This window comes from Mixophyes fleayi, chromosome 6 (genome assembly GCF_038048845.1).
Source record: "Mixophyes fleayi isolate aMixFle1 chromosome 6, aMixFle1.hap1, whole genome shotgun sequence".
In the NCBI taxonomy this organism is placed as follows: domain Eukaryota; kingdom Metazoa; phylum Chordata; class Amphibia; order Anura; family Limnodynastidae; genus Mixophyes; species Mixophyes fleayi.
The window spans coordinates 161,571,023-161,587,707 of NC_134407.1; the positions used below are offsets into that span (position 1 = coordinate 161,571,023).

The 16,685-nt window shown below is 39.5% G+C and overlaps 2 protein-coding genes across 2 annotated transcripts in view; one reads left to right on the forward strand and one right to left on the reverse strand.

Moving 5' to 3' along the window:
- The first annotated feature begins 757 nt into the window (after nt 1-757).
- LOC142160446 (delayed-rectifier potassium channel regulatory subunit KCNS1-like) lies at nt 758-12,406 on the forward strand. The gene is made up of 3 exons (XM_075215328.1): nt 758-829; nt 4,631-5,623; nt 12,017-12,406. The coding sequence occupies exons 2-3, from the start codon at nt 4,658-4,660 to the stop codon at nt 12,404-12,406; spliced, it is 1,356 nt and encodes a 451-aa protein (XP_075071429.1). The 5' UTR covers nt 758-829; nt 4,631-4,657.
- Nucleotides 12,407-13,348: 942 nt separating this feature from the next.
- Nucleotides 13,349-16,685, reverse strand: part of STK4 (serine/threonine kinase 4) — a 56,561-nt gene continuing 53,224 nt past the window's right edge. Inside the window, exons 11-12 of the mRNA XM_075176950.1 lie at nt 15,060-15,741; nt 13,349-15,015 (exon numbers count right to left, since the gene is read on the reverse strand). Of these exons, the coding sequence (XP_075033051.1) occupies nt 15,583-15,741 (159 nt within the window). The 3' untranslated portion in view covers nt 13,349-15,015; nt 15,060-15,582. The remainder of the gene's footprint in view (nt 15,016-15,059; nt 15,742-16,685) is intronic.

Sequence of the window (16,685 nt, forward strand, 5' to 3'; positions counted from 1 at the left end):
AGCCTTTATGATGGCACATGCAAGCATTCTCTATCTTAGCATGCGCACACAATGTAAGCTGAGCAAATTGGCATAGTACATATTCTGCATCAGGCCCTGTGAGTCAAAATATTTGTATTGAAAAGGACAACAGTTTTCTTAAAGTGTATACTGTATATTTAAAAAAAATGTAATGGTAAAATAAATACAATTGATTAAAATTATTTATATTAAGGGCAAAAATATGCCCTGTTGAACTCAGTCTGAATTGATGGGATCAGACATACAAGGATAATAGAATTGAAGACTTTCACGTGTTGTTCTTCTATGGGAATCTAGGTCCTGAACAGACCTGAGACATATAAAACTAGTGTGCACGTTATTCTCTCCCAGTGCAGAAATGAATTGCATTCACTTAGGATATTTGGGTATGCACAGAGCTGTCTGCTCCTTTACCAATCAAGAGGTTAACGGCTCAGTCTTGTTTAAATTTACAACGTAACAAACCAGAGTTGGTGCTGCCTGGAAGTGTATGTACAGTACATCAATATTTAAGTAACTAGATCTAACTACAAGCCCAAGGAAGACAGAGGAGATTCACATAAAAAGCACTGCTCTTTACACTGGCCTTTAATACATGATTTTCAACCTTTATTTTTATATTTTTTTGCAAAGGGTCACATCCAGTCACTCTTGCAGCCCAGGGCTCATCACAAACATTAATTGAATCCTATTATTTACTTAATTTTAAAGCTGGATTTAGTAAAGATTTCCTACAATTCTTGGATACTCTTTGACGTTCCATGAAGAAAACGACTGCAAGGGGGAAATGTGTGGATTCTATGTATGGGTAAGTTGAAACAAAATCTGCTTTTTTGTTTGTTGACCAAATTCCAGATCAATCAACTGTGTGTACTCTGATTATGCTTTAATGAGCAGAAAGTTAGTTATCCTGTTTGTATTATAGAGCTGCTTATGTAGAACTCTAGGGAACTTACCTTTGTTTGTTTATTAAAGTATTGGTACATTTGAGATGGATGTTGTAAAATGTAGAATTATATGTTTTGTATAATGATAAGCAGATGTTAGGATTGATGTCTCTCAAATGCAATCTGTGCACGGACAGCCACAAGACTTGTGTGCATAAGCAGCACTTATATAACAAGCTTTAATATTTAACTCCAATAATTACAAATGTAAAATAAAAAATGATAGGGTTAGTGATGCTGTTTGAGAGTAGGATAGTTAAAGAACATATTGTAAATTGTTAGGACGTAACAGTGGGTGGGGTGGGGACATTAATTTAGATATATTGTTAGAAGGATAAAATGTGTAAGTTTGTAGGCAATACTTTCTACCTGCCCTGTCCACTCAAGTGATGTCTCTAATACACGAGAGGAGAAAAGAGTTAGTTTAGCTATGTGCTAGATTTTTGAGGTTACATTGTGAAGTAGTCACTAACAGTAGGTATTAGATGGAGGTTATTGTGTTATTTACTTGCATGTAAACATGTATGCATAAATGTTGGTACACAGCATGTTCATGTTTGAACGTATTAACAATTGCTGGAAAACTTCATAGTAAAGATATTATCTGTATTTTATTAGACCCTGGTATTCTTCTTTCTACATGTAGAGACTGAAATTTGGGAATAAACAGGGATGGCCAAAATGTTGTGCGTGTAATTTGTGTGATAAGGTCATGGGTTTACACAACCAATGAAATATATGAAAAATTGCTGTTTCGCAGAGCTATGATCAAATTCAGCACAACAGCATTTGACCAGTATATAATACAGAGCCCATTCTTAACACAAATATACAAGGCAAATAGCTATTTAGCGATCATTACTTGATACTGCACACATCATGACAGCCGTTATACAATAGAGAACCCACTGTGGTGACCAAGCCATTTAGTGACCACTTTCTAACACAGAGCCCATTTGTGACAGCTATACAATACGGATCCTATTGGTGACCATTATACAATTCAGAATCTATTCTCAGATGGCTAGTATGCAATGTTGACTCTAGTAATCTCATTACAGTGACATTCTCTGATAGTGTTACTACCAATATTAAAATTGATCATAGACTACTAGAACCACTTCACGAGGTGTTCTCCTATTGCAACCCCCTTTCCAAGGAACATGATTTGTTCCATAGTGCTTGGTTGCGGCCAGGTCTTATATCCAGCGTATTAGTTTATGAAACACAATACTGTAGATAGTGTGGACAGATCACGGAAGGAGGAAGCAAGCAACTGAAAGGATATCAGGATGAGTCCAAAATACAAACTGAGTTCAAGTAGAGATTAATGCACAATCCGTATAACAGGCTAATTTCAGGGCAGGCAGATATTAATGCGAATCCAGGAACAAGCAATGGTCAGGGGCAAGAGAAGACAGCAAGATCCAATAAACAATCCGGGTCACAACAACAATACAAATCAGGTCAGGATACAATCAGCACACTAGCTGAAGCAGAAACTATAACCAACATAGGTGATCGACAGGAAGGGGGTTTTATGCACAGAAAGGCCAATGAGAGGAGTCCAGCTTAATTAGCTGCACCAGTGCAACAAACTCTAATTGCATGAGATTACCTAGGCAAGAAGGTGTGAAAAGACGCTGATTGTTGTTACTTAGCAACAAGCTATACTCGAGGCGGTGCCTGCAGAGTCCTTTTGGCATTAAGACACCGGTTGTGGTTGCCAGGCAACCGGCTCAATGGGACGCGGCACCTGCCACAGGTATTAACAGATAGGTAGTATAAAATACTGAGCGCATACTCTAGTGACTAGTATGTAATATATCCCTATCTCTCACAAATCATGTAATCATTTGTAACAACCAATAAAAAACTTCCCAGAGTGCACAGTACAAACAGCATCACAGCACTGTGAACCAATTAAAGCACATGAGCCTACTGGCCCACTGGTAGTTATGACAGCCATACAGCCATGAACCTTAGAAACAAGTGCAAAACTGCGACTAAGCATCACTTTAGTGATAGCAGTAGATTAAAGGCACTGAATGGCTCTCAAACCCCTCTCTGTATCTCCCTTCTGTGGTGTCACTAAAGTAATGGTGAGTAGGGGAAATTTGACTCCTTTCCTTCCAGCCTCAGAAAGATGTTTCTTGTATGTATATGGAAATCTATATAGGTATTGGGTAATTTATTTGAGAAGCTAGGGCATACGTGAGCAGAGGAAATAGGTGACATAAAAAAAGGTTCTGCGCAAGATAAGGGAGTTGTGTGTGTATGAAGTGAGAAGCAATAAAGACAACAAAAGATGACTGTACACAGCATATAACAGTTGGTGATATACAAAATGGGTTAAATATTGTCATGCAGATGAGCCAGTATATGCTATTATCCACTATTAGCTTTCATAATGGAGTATTACTTGCATTCACAATTGAGAAAACGGTCAGTTTACATTAACTAACATTTTCAAGCTACAAACTCAAACTTCAAATTCCAAAGCTTGAGTTTAAGGTTAGCCACTTAAGTCAATGGCAGCTGTCAAAACAAATCGAACAGGCCGGTTGTTCAGCAAACAATTTGAGGTTCTCAGACAGAGCAAATTAAAATTTCAAACCAATGCGAGCATCTCTTATTATCTTTCATTCTTACGTTGTTATTTTCTGAGGTGAACATTGTGAATATGTGCATCTAGTATAAGTATGTTACATAGCTATTAGAAAGAGTTTATCATTTGTTCACTTAAAATGCAGATGAGTCCAGACTATGTATATGTACCCTTTTATGAAATTACAACGGATTACTTGTTTACCATGTTTGGAGTGTTTTATTGTTGAGACATACTTAATATAAACTGCTCCACCATGTAGCAAAAAGAGGGGTGCCAGCCCCCCTTCCTAGCAGGATGCTAGAATACACAGTCAGTCCAATCCTCTTCCACAGTGTTCTGTAGAGCTCTACTGTACTGGACTGAATGGACTGTAATACTTGGCTATGGGCTGCGACAGCATTGCAGTTCATCATCATCATTTATTTATATAGCGCCAACATATTCCGTAGCGCTTTACAATTGGGGACAAACGTAATAAACTAATAAACAAACTGGGTAAAACAGACAAAGAGGTGAGAAGGCCCTGCTCGCAAGCTTACAATCTATGGGACAATGGGAGATTGACACATGAGGTTAAGTATACATTTTGCATCTTGGCCCAGCCAGACTGCAAAGGTAAGGTGACTCATAAGCTAAATGATCCTGTCACACAACAATGTTGGTCCGGGGGTAGTTGTCTTGTGTGAAATTGTGTAACAGGCTAAAGGTAGTGAGGTTAAGATGGTGGTTGAGGAATATTATAAGCTTGTCTGAATAGGTAGGTTTTCAGAGAACGCTTGAAAGTTTGTAGAACAGAGGAGAGTCTTATTGTGCGAGGGAGAGAGTTCCATAGAGTGGGTGCAGCCCGAAAAAAGTCCTGTAACCGGGAATGGAAGGATGTAATGAGGGTGGATGAGAGACGCAGATCTTTTGCAGAACGCAGTTGAAATCATCTGATCTGAAAATTGGTCCATGTCCAGGTACAGGCAGGTTCCCAGGGCTCCCCACATACTACACAATGTAATATTTTCTTTTTCATACTCTTTTTATTTATGCTTTGTTTGTCTTTCAGAAACAGGCAGTGTAGAAACTGGTGACCATGGTTCATAAAAGTAAAACTTTTTGGATTGGCAGCTTCAAGGACCATGCCATTAATATAAATGTTGGAGGATTGAAGAAGCGAATCAGTTCTATTACATTGTCCCAGTTTCCAGACACCAGGCTAGGCCGATTGCTTTTTTGTGACTCAGAAGAATCCATTCTACAAATCTGTGATGACTATGACTTGGTGTCAAAGGAGTTTTACTTTGACCGAAATCCAGGCCTGTTCCCATATGTCCTGTACTTTTATGAGACTGGGAAACTGCACATGATGGATGACCTATGCGCCTTCTCATTCTCCCAAGAAATAGAGTACTGGGGTATCAGTGAGTTTTTTCTAGACTCTTGCTGCAGCTATCGATACCATGAAAGGAAACTAGAGAGCAGGAGGCGTAACTGGGATGAAGAGAGTGAGGTGAGCAGTGTGGACATGTCTGTTGATGAAATTTCAGACTTTAACCAAGACCTAATGCGTTTCAACACATTACAATGTGGTAACTTGCGCAAACGGCTCTGGCTAACCATGGAAAATCCTGGCTATTCAATACCAAGCAAAATTTTTAGTTTTATTTCTATCTGCGTAGTCCTTCTCTCAATATCCACAATGTGCATCAACAGCATGCCCGAGTATCAGAAAGTAGATGAGGATGATGTTCCCATTGATGATCCAATTCTCCACAATCTGGAATATTTCTGTATTTCCTGGTTTACTTTTGAAGTGTCTTCTAGGCTCCTTCTTGCCCCCAACCTCAAGAAGTTCTTCAAGCATCCATTAAATTTAATTGACATCGTATCCGTGCTACCGTTCTACTTCACTCTCTTGGTAGATCTGACCATTGGCAGCGATCACGAGTTGGGAAATGTGGGGAAGGTCGTTCAAGTGTTTCGACTAATGAGGATTTTTCGAGTACTTAAATTGGCAAGACATTCCACTGGACTTCGTTCACTTGGTGCTACACTTAAGGTAAAATGAATAGATTTAAATTTTAACATTTTGTATATTCCAGTAACTTCTACATAAACACTCATTATAATTATAACCATGGACACCTACTGCAATAATTAGATTAGTCTACAAGATATATACCAACTACTCATATTGAGGAAACATTGAAATTGTTCTTCACAAAAGTTCCATGACTAGTGGGATCAAGTCCTACCTGTCTTTCACTGGGTGGTAAGTAAGTTGTTCTTACTTACCTGGTCCCAGCAACTTCCATCTAATCAGGGGCAAAACTAGAAATTTGGGGGCTCATATCATCTACAATCTCCCTATATCATCAATTTCTTATATCTTCATATCCCCCATCTCTCCCATATCATCACCATCAGCAGGCGAGGAGTACGCTGTGTTTAGTGAAGACAGGGCTGCATGTGACAGGGGCAGCAATAAGATGTGAGGAGAGTAATGGAAGCAGGAAGTCACAGTCTGAGGGCATCTTTTACAGTTATGAGCAAAACAATAAAAAGAGCAAATTTGCTCCTGGACAAACCATACAAGAACATACAACAAAAATACATAAGTACATACTTATGAGAACAATGGGTACTGATAAGCAGAAAAATAAATGCATGGATGCAAATAACAGAACAAATTGCATGACATGCAAAAACAATTCAGCTGAAGACAAAACAGGGACAGAGAAGAGGACGGAGAGTAGACAGACATGAGACAATGGGTACACACGAGACATAGGGTGCACACATGAGAAGTCTCTGCCTGTGAGAGCATACATTATACAGGGAGGGGATAATGAGCAAATGGAAGCAATAGGCATAGTCTGTTTCACTATGGTGCAGTGGTCCAAGTATTAATTTAAGCCATAAATGAGGCCAAACCAATCACTATTTTAGGAGAAGAAAGGTTTATATTAATGAAAGGTGTGATATTAAAGGTGTAGGAGATTATACTTTTGCATAGTGCACCTCCTAAAAATGTTCTTCCCTTTCCACACACCTAGACACATACCTAGGTTGCAGAGGCACCTACCAAAAGCAGAAGGAAGGTGTGCACCTTGTTGTGCTCTGGGCGGACCGTCCAGATGCACAGGTATGTACCGTATTTTTAATAAAATAGCACTGCGCATGCCCAGAACCAGTCTATACGTTAGTGAATGTAGCAACATCCAATTCATTTTCGAGGGCAAAGGACCTTTGTGATAGCCTATGATTTCATGGGCAGAGCGGAGAGGGGAATGGGCGTATGCACGTAATCAATGTATAGTAAGGGCGTGCCAAGCTCAAATGCACACAGCAGCGACTGATTCAAGCTTTGGGCATCTCAAGGTACATGATTTTCAGTCGTATCACTTACACCAGCCTCATGTCAGGTGTAAATGCCGATTGATAATGATGACGGCCGCGTAGGCATGCTACAACATGTGTTTGCAATCAGGAGTAACTGTAAAAATGCATTTTATGTATAGTACTGTAGACTTTAAGATTATAATAGATGTATTGCAAGGAAAAAAAATGTTTTATTTTAAAATTTTGTCATTTAATACTACATTATTAACAGGTGACAATGACTACTTTTATATTTTTCTGTGCGTTCTTTTGGGAGTTTATATTCCACGTATGTATTAGACGTATCCTGCAGTGTCTTGTCTGTCAGAGCAGAACACACCTAGAACCTTTTAAAAAAAACACAATTTACATTCATCTTGCGTGCCTTAATGAATCAGGCCCTAAGTGTGCTTGATAATCGAGGCCCCCTGTGTGTAGGAACATCTCTTAGTCAGCACCTTGACCTGGGATAGCTGTTAATCGGAAGAAAATTGTTGGCACCACAAATGTAATGAAGAAAACACAATACTTGTAGAAATAGGAAAAAGTAGCATTAAATTATATATGATTTTGCATAATATATTATGAACAATAGTTTTATTATACAGTAGTTCCCCTTTAAATATGAACTTCAAGAAACATATTAGAGATGCACACTAAACAATCCAGCTCTGAATTAAACTTATGAAATAAAGATAAGCAAAGCTTTTATAGTGCTTTCAACCTAACCAATGCAATGTGAGCAATTACTTTTTGGAGAAATGCCCTTTCAAGTAAGAGAAGGCAGACATTTTAACACCACTCAAATGGTCCAATGTACCTGGTGAGGCATTCAGTAATAGTTTAATCAGGGGACTCTGGGAATTAAATCACCAGAGTTCTGTATTTGTTACAATATACATTATAGACCTGTCACTGTCAGCCTAGTGCACTATGTAGGTGTAAAACAATTGATCTCCCTGCTCCAGGGAGCACAAAAAAATGCACATCCTGGGCCTCATACAAGAAACACAAAAACAAACACAATGTGTTTTTTTAAAAGCCAGTATTCAACAATGAGCAGCTCTGAAGATATGTCTGTTGATGAATATAAAAGTCTAGGTCCGCTCTGCTCTAACAGACAAGATACTTCAGGATACGTCCAATACATACTGTATGTGGAATATCAAGTCACAAAAGAACGCACAGAAATTTTTTTTATTTAATAATACAGTCATTAATTACATAAAATAAATTTATTAGGATGTTTTTAATGTTTACTGTACATAATAGATTTTTACAGTTGTTCCTGATTGCAAACACATGCTTTAACATGTACAAATAGTGGCCTTCAAGAGTAATTGACAATTACACTTGACCTTTAGCGTTTGCAAGTGATACAACTGGAAAAACACACCTTTGAGCTTGAATTGGACGCTGCTGTGTGCACTTGAGCTTGGCATACCCTCACTGTACACTGATTACATGCATATGCCCAGTTCCCTCCCCGTTCTGCCCCTGAAATCACAGGCTGTAATAAAGGTCCTTTGCGCTCAAACATGAATTGACTGTTACTGCGCTCTCTGGCATATGGTTAGCCTTTGGGCATGCGCAGAGCAATTTTATGCAAAATACGGCACATATCGGCATTTACATTCCTTGATGATTCAGGCTCCCAGTTTGCAATCAGTGAACTCAGCAGAGTTGACTTGCATATTGCTCTATGCATACCTTGAGGCTAAAAAAAAACCAAGACAGCTACCCTGGAGTGAGGATAAAGCAATATGTGGAGGCAACTGTCATATTAGCCCAAAAGAGACAGGCACTCTCTAAGTACTTTTGGCATAACAGCCTAGAATATTTATCCCTTGCAAAATAGTTAAACATGTAAATACCTAATATCAGGGGTTTATTTATTAACAGTTATTTATATAATGCCTACATATTACTCAGCGCTATGCAGAGAATATATTATTCACATCAGTCCCTGCCAAAGTGGAGCTTACAGTCCATATTCCATAACACACGGACACACACACACACACACACACACTAATTTGATCAGAAGCCAATTAATATACCAGTATGTCTTTGGATTGTTGGAGGAAACTGGAGCATCAGGAGGAAATCCACACAAACATTGAGAGAGCATCCAAACTTCATACAGATAGTGTCCTGGTCAGAAAGATGGCTCCAGCGCTGTGAATAATGCGAACCACTGTGCCACAATGCAAGGGATTTAGTTAAATGGTACACATGTATTAAAATAGTGTAATAAAATAAATGAAGAAAAAGAAGTATATAAGTAGACTTAAACCAAAATGTCAATATTATTTGTTTTTTTTATTTTCAATTCCAATACTGTGTGTGTTGACCTTGTATAATGTAATTTCCTTTTGTGATGTCTAAATTCTTGTGACACATTGAATTTGTTATTGTGTCACCAAATTTGCCCCAAATACAGTGGCTGGGAACCACAACCTTATATAGTTGTCACATGTCCCTAATTTCCAGGGAATCTCAGAGGTTTTAAAGGCTTGCCCTGAAAACCTTTGTCCCTAATTGTACTGTGTTCAACTGCAAGGTACTATTTATTTTGCACAGTGGATGCCATTCTATCTGGTCTTATTCTCCTGGCTTTATAAAGTATTGGAGAATATTAGTAAACACATTATGAAGTTGTAGTGTACATATCATAATGGGCTTGTGGTGTACATATAATGGGGGTTGTAGTGAACATATCACAATGGGGGTTGTACGGAAGATATCATAATGGGCTTATAATGAACATATCATAATGGGATTATAGTAAACATATCATAATGGGGTTGTAGTGCACCCTATACCACCTAGACAGTATTACCCATGATGCACCTGCCCAGCCATAAAGTGTCCATGAAAGTGATTTTATAATGTTGGCAACTATGTACAGAGGTCTAACACATCCCTATCATGGCAATCTAGCATGTTAATCATTTACATAACAGTCTGGCAGGCTAGTCCCTGGTGTAGTAGTTTAATATTTCAATTCAAGGCAATTGTTCCCCCTGCCCATTCTTGCCTTTATAGATGAAGGCTGGTATTAACATGTTGATGGGGGGCTTCTTTCACTGCTGAATTTAGCTGTTCACGGTCAGGAAATGGTCCTAACTATATAAGTTGATACTACTACTGATCCATTATGACGCTACCTCTCCAAACCCAACACATACAGTAAGTAGCTTCGTGGAACCCTAGCCTGTCTTCTCCTAGCATAGTAGTGTAGTGTAGAAGTTCAATCATTTTACTCCCTGACAAAACAGTCTGGCATGATAGTCCTTTATAGAAGCTGTCTAGCATGTTATTCCCTATTAAAGAATTATAGGGCTTGAGTCATTTAGGAGAGCAAGGCAAAAAATAAATAAATAAAAAAAAAGTAGTAAATTTAATCCTAAACACACCATGTTACAATGCAAGGTGTGCAAATTAGTTTATTATTTTACATGTTGTTACGGCAACCAGTGCGGTATAAACTCAGAGAACCAGTAGAAGAGGTCTTCACCTTTAGCAGCCGCCGTTCCCGTAGAGACTGGTTATGCTCACAGGTACTCGGATGCCCCCAGGACTTATGCTCAGAGTAGTATAAGTTTATGCTCACATGGTAGCAGGTACAGGAGGTAGTACATGGAGCAGAGGCAGGCCAGAGATCTGCGGACTTGACAGAGCACCAGAGGAGATATCAGGTACCAGCAAGGTCAGGGTGACAGGCAATAGTTCGGAATCCGGGGACAGGCAAAAGGTCTGGGTCACAGGCAATGGTTTAGGTTCCAGGGACAAGCAGAGGTCATACACAGGTAAATCAGTCTAAGGTTTCAACACCAAACAAGAACAGGAGCAGGCAGCAGTACTGGGACAGAACGCTATAACCGGCAGTGAGGCTCAGACCTCACTGCCTTAAATAGTCCTAGGGGCCAATCAGGACTAGGCCTTTAAAGTATCCACAGGTTCTGCCTAATGGCAGCAGTGCTAGTGGCCAATGGGAATGCAGCGCTCAGCTGCATACCAAATACTGGAACTACCTACACAGCCAGAATAACTGCTACTTAAAACTAAATTAGTCATGATTGGCTAAACCTTAGTGAATCCTGCGCGCGCGCCCGGCTGTTAGCCAGCTGGCCGGGCGCGGCGACAGGAGACCTTGAGCGTCCCACTTGTTGCCCTGGCAACTGGGACGCAGAAACCGGAAGTGATGTCCCGGTCATCATAGCAACGGCCGGGACGCCAGCAGGGAGAAACAGAGTCGCGGCGGTGCCCGCAGCCACCGCGACTACTAACACATGTAAGCAAAATACTATCTGCTTTGTCATGTATCTTACAAATACTTGATAGCTTTATTTTTACATTGAAATTTAAAGATGATCTAGGACATGCCCTACCCCAACTATAAATCTGTCCCTAAATTTTAAATTTACCTCCCCTTCCATTGCAACATGGTTTTGCCAAAGTGCAGTTACACCTTTTTTTTTGCTTTGCTCTCCTTAATGACTCAGGCCCATAGTGTATGAGGAAGATACAGCATTGTTCTTCAACAACAGGTTGCCCCTCACACTCAGGTTAAAAGTACTTATACAATGCAATTGTTGCTTCACCATTGAAATAACATTGGAGCCAAGAGGTCTGCATTCAACCAAAATGGATGTTCTCAGCAGTTTTATTTTAGTATTTTAACTATGACTTGCAGAAATATTGCAAATGCAAATTAAATAAAAATGAATTATGTTAAACCAGATACTTGCATAATAGTTCCATTGCCAGGAGGCCTCAGGATCCCCCTTCTCACTCCATGGCTGAAATGCGAATGAGGAGAAGGTGGGCATTTTTTACTGTTTGAGGAATGAGGTAAACTGGTGACGGTTGGAGTGGTTCTAAACGGGTAGAATTAAAAAAAAAATATTTAATGGTGTATGTTATTTTAAAATGTATTTAGAAAATGTTGCTTACAGCTTTCCTTTAAATTTATAATTTTGAACAGTGATTGAGTTGTGGGCATCTATTAACAGAAAACACAGCCCGTTGTTCCTCTTCTACAATTGTGTTTTGTTCTTTTTTTTAGCATAGCTACAGAGAAGTGGGCATTCTACTGCTTTACCTGGCTGTTGGGGTCTCTGTGTTTTCTGGAATGGCATACACTGCAGAGAAGGATGAAGACACAGGGTTCGACACAATACCTTCCTGTTGGTGGTGGGGGACCGTAAGCATGACCACGGTAGGCTACGGAGATGTTGTGCCTGCCACTGTAGCTGGTAAATTAGCAGCTTCTGGTTGTATATTGGGTGGAATATTGGTTGTGGCATTGCCAATAACCATCATCTTTAACAAGTTTTCACACTTTTACCGAAGACAAAAAGCTTTGGAGAATGCAGTGAGGAACAGTGACAGGAAGCCATGCCAACAACCTGATGACAATTGTGATCAAGAATCAGAGACCTTTGCAGAACTTTAAATAGTAAGCAAATGAATAAAGATAAAACATACATGTTAATAATTGTACAAATTGATACATTATTGTGCTTGCTTTCTTCATTTGTCAACTTTGAATGTTGCCTTGTAACATATATGCTGTTTATGCTGCTAGTGCCTTTACACAGGCAGAAATCAATTATACTTCATTGTCACTGACATGAGCAAACACTTGGCACGCTTGACTTGTGTGCACTTACCAGAATCCAATCACTTTCATCATCTTTCACCCAGGCTACAGAAAAAAATGGAATCCCTCCCCAGACAGCCAATACATTATACTGCCACCACCAAAGTTTTTCTAGAAGGGTACCTTCAGGTGTGTCACAAAGCATTTAACACTCACACACAATTAAGCACACTGTGACCCAGAAATTCTTCCCTGCAGACAATGGGCTAGATTTACTAAGCTGCGGGTTTGAAAAAGTGGGGATGTTGCCTATAGCAACCAATCAGATTCTAGCTTTCATTTTATAGAAGGTACTAAATAAATGAAAGCTAGAATCTGATTGGTTGCTATAGGCAACATCCCCACTTTTTCAAACCCGCAGCTTAGTAAATCTAGCCCAATGTGTTAATTTAGCCAAACACCACATATTATATACAAAATAAAAATGTTCCAGCAAGCCTCAAAACCCTCAATGCAAAAGCAGCATTTTATAACTTTACCCTTAGACAAAAAGCTCAGAATAAATGTTATTTATGTTATAATTTTGTATTCTTATATACATGTTTTAATTATTATTATTAGGCAGGTTATTGTGTAGAATATTGCATTGCATTTTGATGTACACCATTAGTATTTACCATCAGATTACTATTGATACTGGGAACTTGGAAATCCCCAATTAAGATGTTCATATATGAAACTCCAAATTTAGTCTTCAAATAAATTACAAATTTCAAATAATTTGTCAATCTAACAATCTTTGAAGGGTCTTTATTTTCACACATTGGTAATGGTTTACACACTTCAACTGTTTCAATAGAAAATTGGTATAGCAATCAATTCAAACGATATAGATTGCCAATTTATCACACTGCATTGTGTTTATGATTTCAATTTCACTAAAAATGTACTAAAATACTCCAGTGCCCCTGAGCTGGAAGTATCATATATAATCATTGGGGCAATAATAGAACTGTCCTGAATCCTCCATCCTTAAAGTTGGGAGGTATAAATAAGGACATGGCTTAATTTGTCATAATTGGAGAATGTTGCAGGAACATTTTATATACTACCTCTTTTCTAACTACTGGAATTGTTCCTTCATGTCACTGAGACATGGTGTGCATGGGGCTCCTAATAGTTCATAGCACTTGTGCTGAGACAACTTTGCAATGCCTCCAGACTAGCAGGGTGGGTGTTTGTGCGCACCCTCTTCGTTTCACTGCCACCTGCAGGAACGTCATAGGGATTTTTTACTAAAATTTGCACTGAACCAAAGTAACGAGACACTTGCTATCATTGCCTAACATTCAGATAAAGACAGATAAAAGATAGTTGCTGATTGGTCACAGTGGTTTAATTCAGTTTTAGTAAATGAACCTTACTGGCAGAGCAAGGCATGATGGAGCAGGTAGTATTTTGAGTGACAGTACCATACAAAGACAAGTGAAGAATGCAGCTTGTCGTACTATACACACCTTGTAATCTTACGATTCAACAAATGTCACTAGACCTGGCATACATGGAATCCAGAACTGTCCTATTTTGCAAGAGCTAAAATGACATATCATCATCATCAACATTTATACAGCGCCAGCAAATTCCATAGCACATTTAGCATTAATTGATGCCTCCCTCCTTGTAGTAAAGTTTTACAATGAAAAACATACTCATGGCTCACTCTGCATTTATGTATGATTCTTATAGAGACGCTCAAAAAGATATCCTGAGCGATGAGCACACACAGAGGTATTAGGAGATCTATTATTTTTGTATTTGAACAACAATTTATACTACTGTTACGAACCGCGGCTGTGAGTACCGCTTGGGCTCGTAACAGTAGTATAAATTGCTGATGCCCTCTGACGTCCCGGCCGTCACCTTGATGACCGGGACTTTATTTCCGGAGTCTACCCGACCATTGCCAAGGCAACAGTCGGACGCCAGCGGTAGTAGCGCCGCGTCCCGTCGGCTGGGGACAGCCGGGCGCGTGCGCAGAAATATACATAAGCCTGTGGGATAATTTAATAGAGCATTATTAATTAAGCAGGGGCTGTATGTGATTTCAGAGCTAGGCTCTGATTGGCTGATGCTGGTATTTAAGGCAGTGAGGTCTGCAGCCTCACTGCCGGTTATAGCGTTCTGCTCACAGTTCTGCTGCCTGCTTCTGAGCCCTGTTGGTGTTTAACCTCTGATTGTCCTCTCGTGTATGACCCCTTGCTTGGATTTGGGCCCTGCCTGTTTGCTCGTGACCCTGACCCTTCTTGCTTGTATCTTGGACCTTGCTACCATGCCTGTGACCTCTGACCTCGGCCTGTTATATGGATTCGCTGTCTGCTGCCGGCCCTCGACCCTTGCCTGGACTTCTCTTCGCTTTCCTGGGTTCTCCCCAGCCGGTGCACATTTCATGACCCACTGTTAGTCTGCGGCCAAGTCTGTCCCCACCACTAGGGGCTCCAGTGAACACCAGGCTTTCGGAGCAGACTCCGGGTTTTGTTGTACCGGCTGGAGGGGTTCCTAACAACTACATTCTGTATTTATTAGACAGGGGACATCTATGAACACAAGTAGTACGATACCTGTCTGCATTTTGACCTTTAAGGCACGCAAGAAAAGTGACTTACCCCGACAAAACACCACAACGTGGATGGTAGAGAATGTATTACTGTTATTACAGTAATTTTAACCCGGCTTTCTGCTCGCAGCTCCCTGAGCTGCGAGCAGAAAGCCGGCTTTGAAACTACCGTAATAACGGTAATATTGTGCAGGCCGAGTTACTTTTACCAGTAACGTGGCCAACTGAATTCCCCCCTAAGTATCAATCTTATCCCTTTTAATTGAATAAACAAATATTTATTTTAATCTTACTAGACTCTACACATCATAATACATTTAAGAAGTCTCTGCAAAATATAAAATATTTAGCTATAAAAATATTACAAAAATGTTTAATAAAAATAGATTAAAGTCTAATCACGGTGTAAAGGATTTTAAAAGTTTTGCTGTCTGCGTTTCTTTGATTCAATGGCTTCTAAGATGGGCTGTCGCTTGGATTGGTACTTTTGATGAATTTCCTCAATTTCACGTTCCATCATTGGATCCAGTGCACTCAGTCTCATCCGGAGGTCAGTCACACTCCAGTCTTTTAACTGGAAGGAACAAAGGCAGGAATTAACACTTTTGAAGAAAAGTTAACACGGACTGACAGACACAAATTTAAAGGGTTATCCCCTGCCTTATAATTGTATTTTGTGATGGTATGCATAAGGATTTGGGGGCATTATTTTTAGAGCAGATTACACCATTAGATCATTCGGCAAAAAAATAAAAATCTCAAGATAATATTTCAAATGCTGTTATAAACAATTGAAATGTAAAACAGGCCCCAAAAAAAATGAAAACAAAAATTAAAATAAAATGCTTTCTAACCCATCTACTTATGAGCTGGCTATATCTGCAAACATGTATTAGTTGAGATTGATATGGTATACATGGCTCTCACATTCCCCTTGCCTATTCAATAAAACTGTAGTGGACAGGCAGCCATTGTTACCATTAGTTCATTTTTTCTTTAGTGCAATAAAGTTGCCTCTCTCTGTAAAAGTTAACCCTTAGTACTATATAAGTGAACGCTGTATACAGCTCAATATGTATATCTATGCATTGAGGAAATCATGTGACATGATCAGGAATGTTCCAAGAGGGAAACCCTACATGAGAGATCTGTCTTAGATCAGCAATTGCAGAGCCAGAGTAGCCTCACACATCAGCTGCTCCCAGTTACACTGAATCTACCAATTCTAAGAATAGAGGTGACCCGAGACATCTCACTGCTATAGGCAATACTGTCCACCTTAATTCCACACATTACACCCCTGGAGTGCATATATCGCTGGCTGCAGGATGTAGTTATTAAACAAAGAACAATGTTGAGTTTTTTTGATTTATTTTTTTTTCACACATAACCATCATTAAAAGTGGTCACCCTTTAAATTAGGTGGATAGAATTCTACGCCACTCATAAAAACAGTGTAGGTGTTCGTTTGTTTTAAATGGGGTATGGGCAGTTGGCGCAACAATGTGAATGTATGGG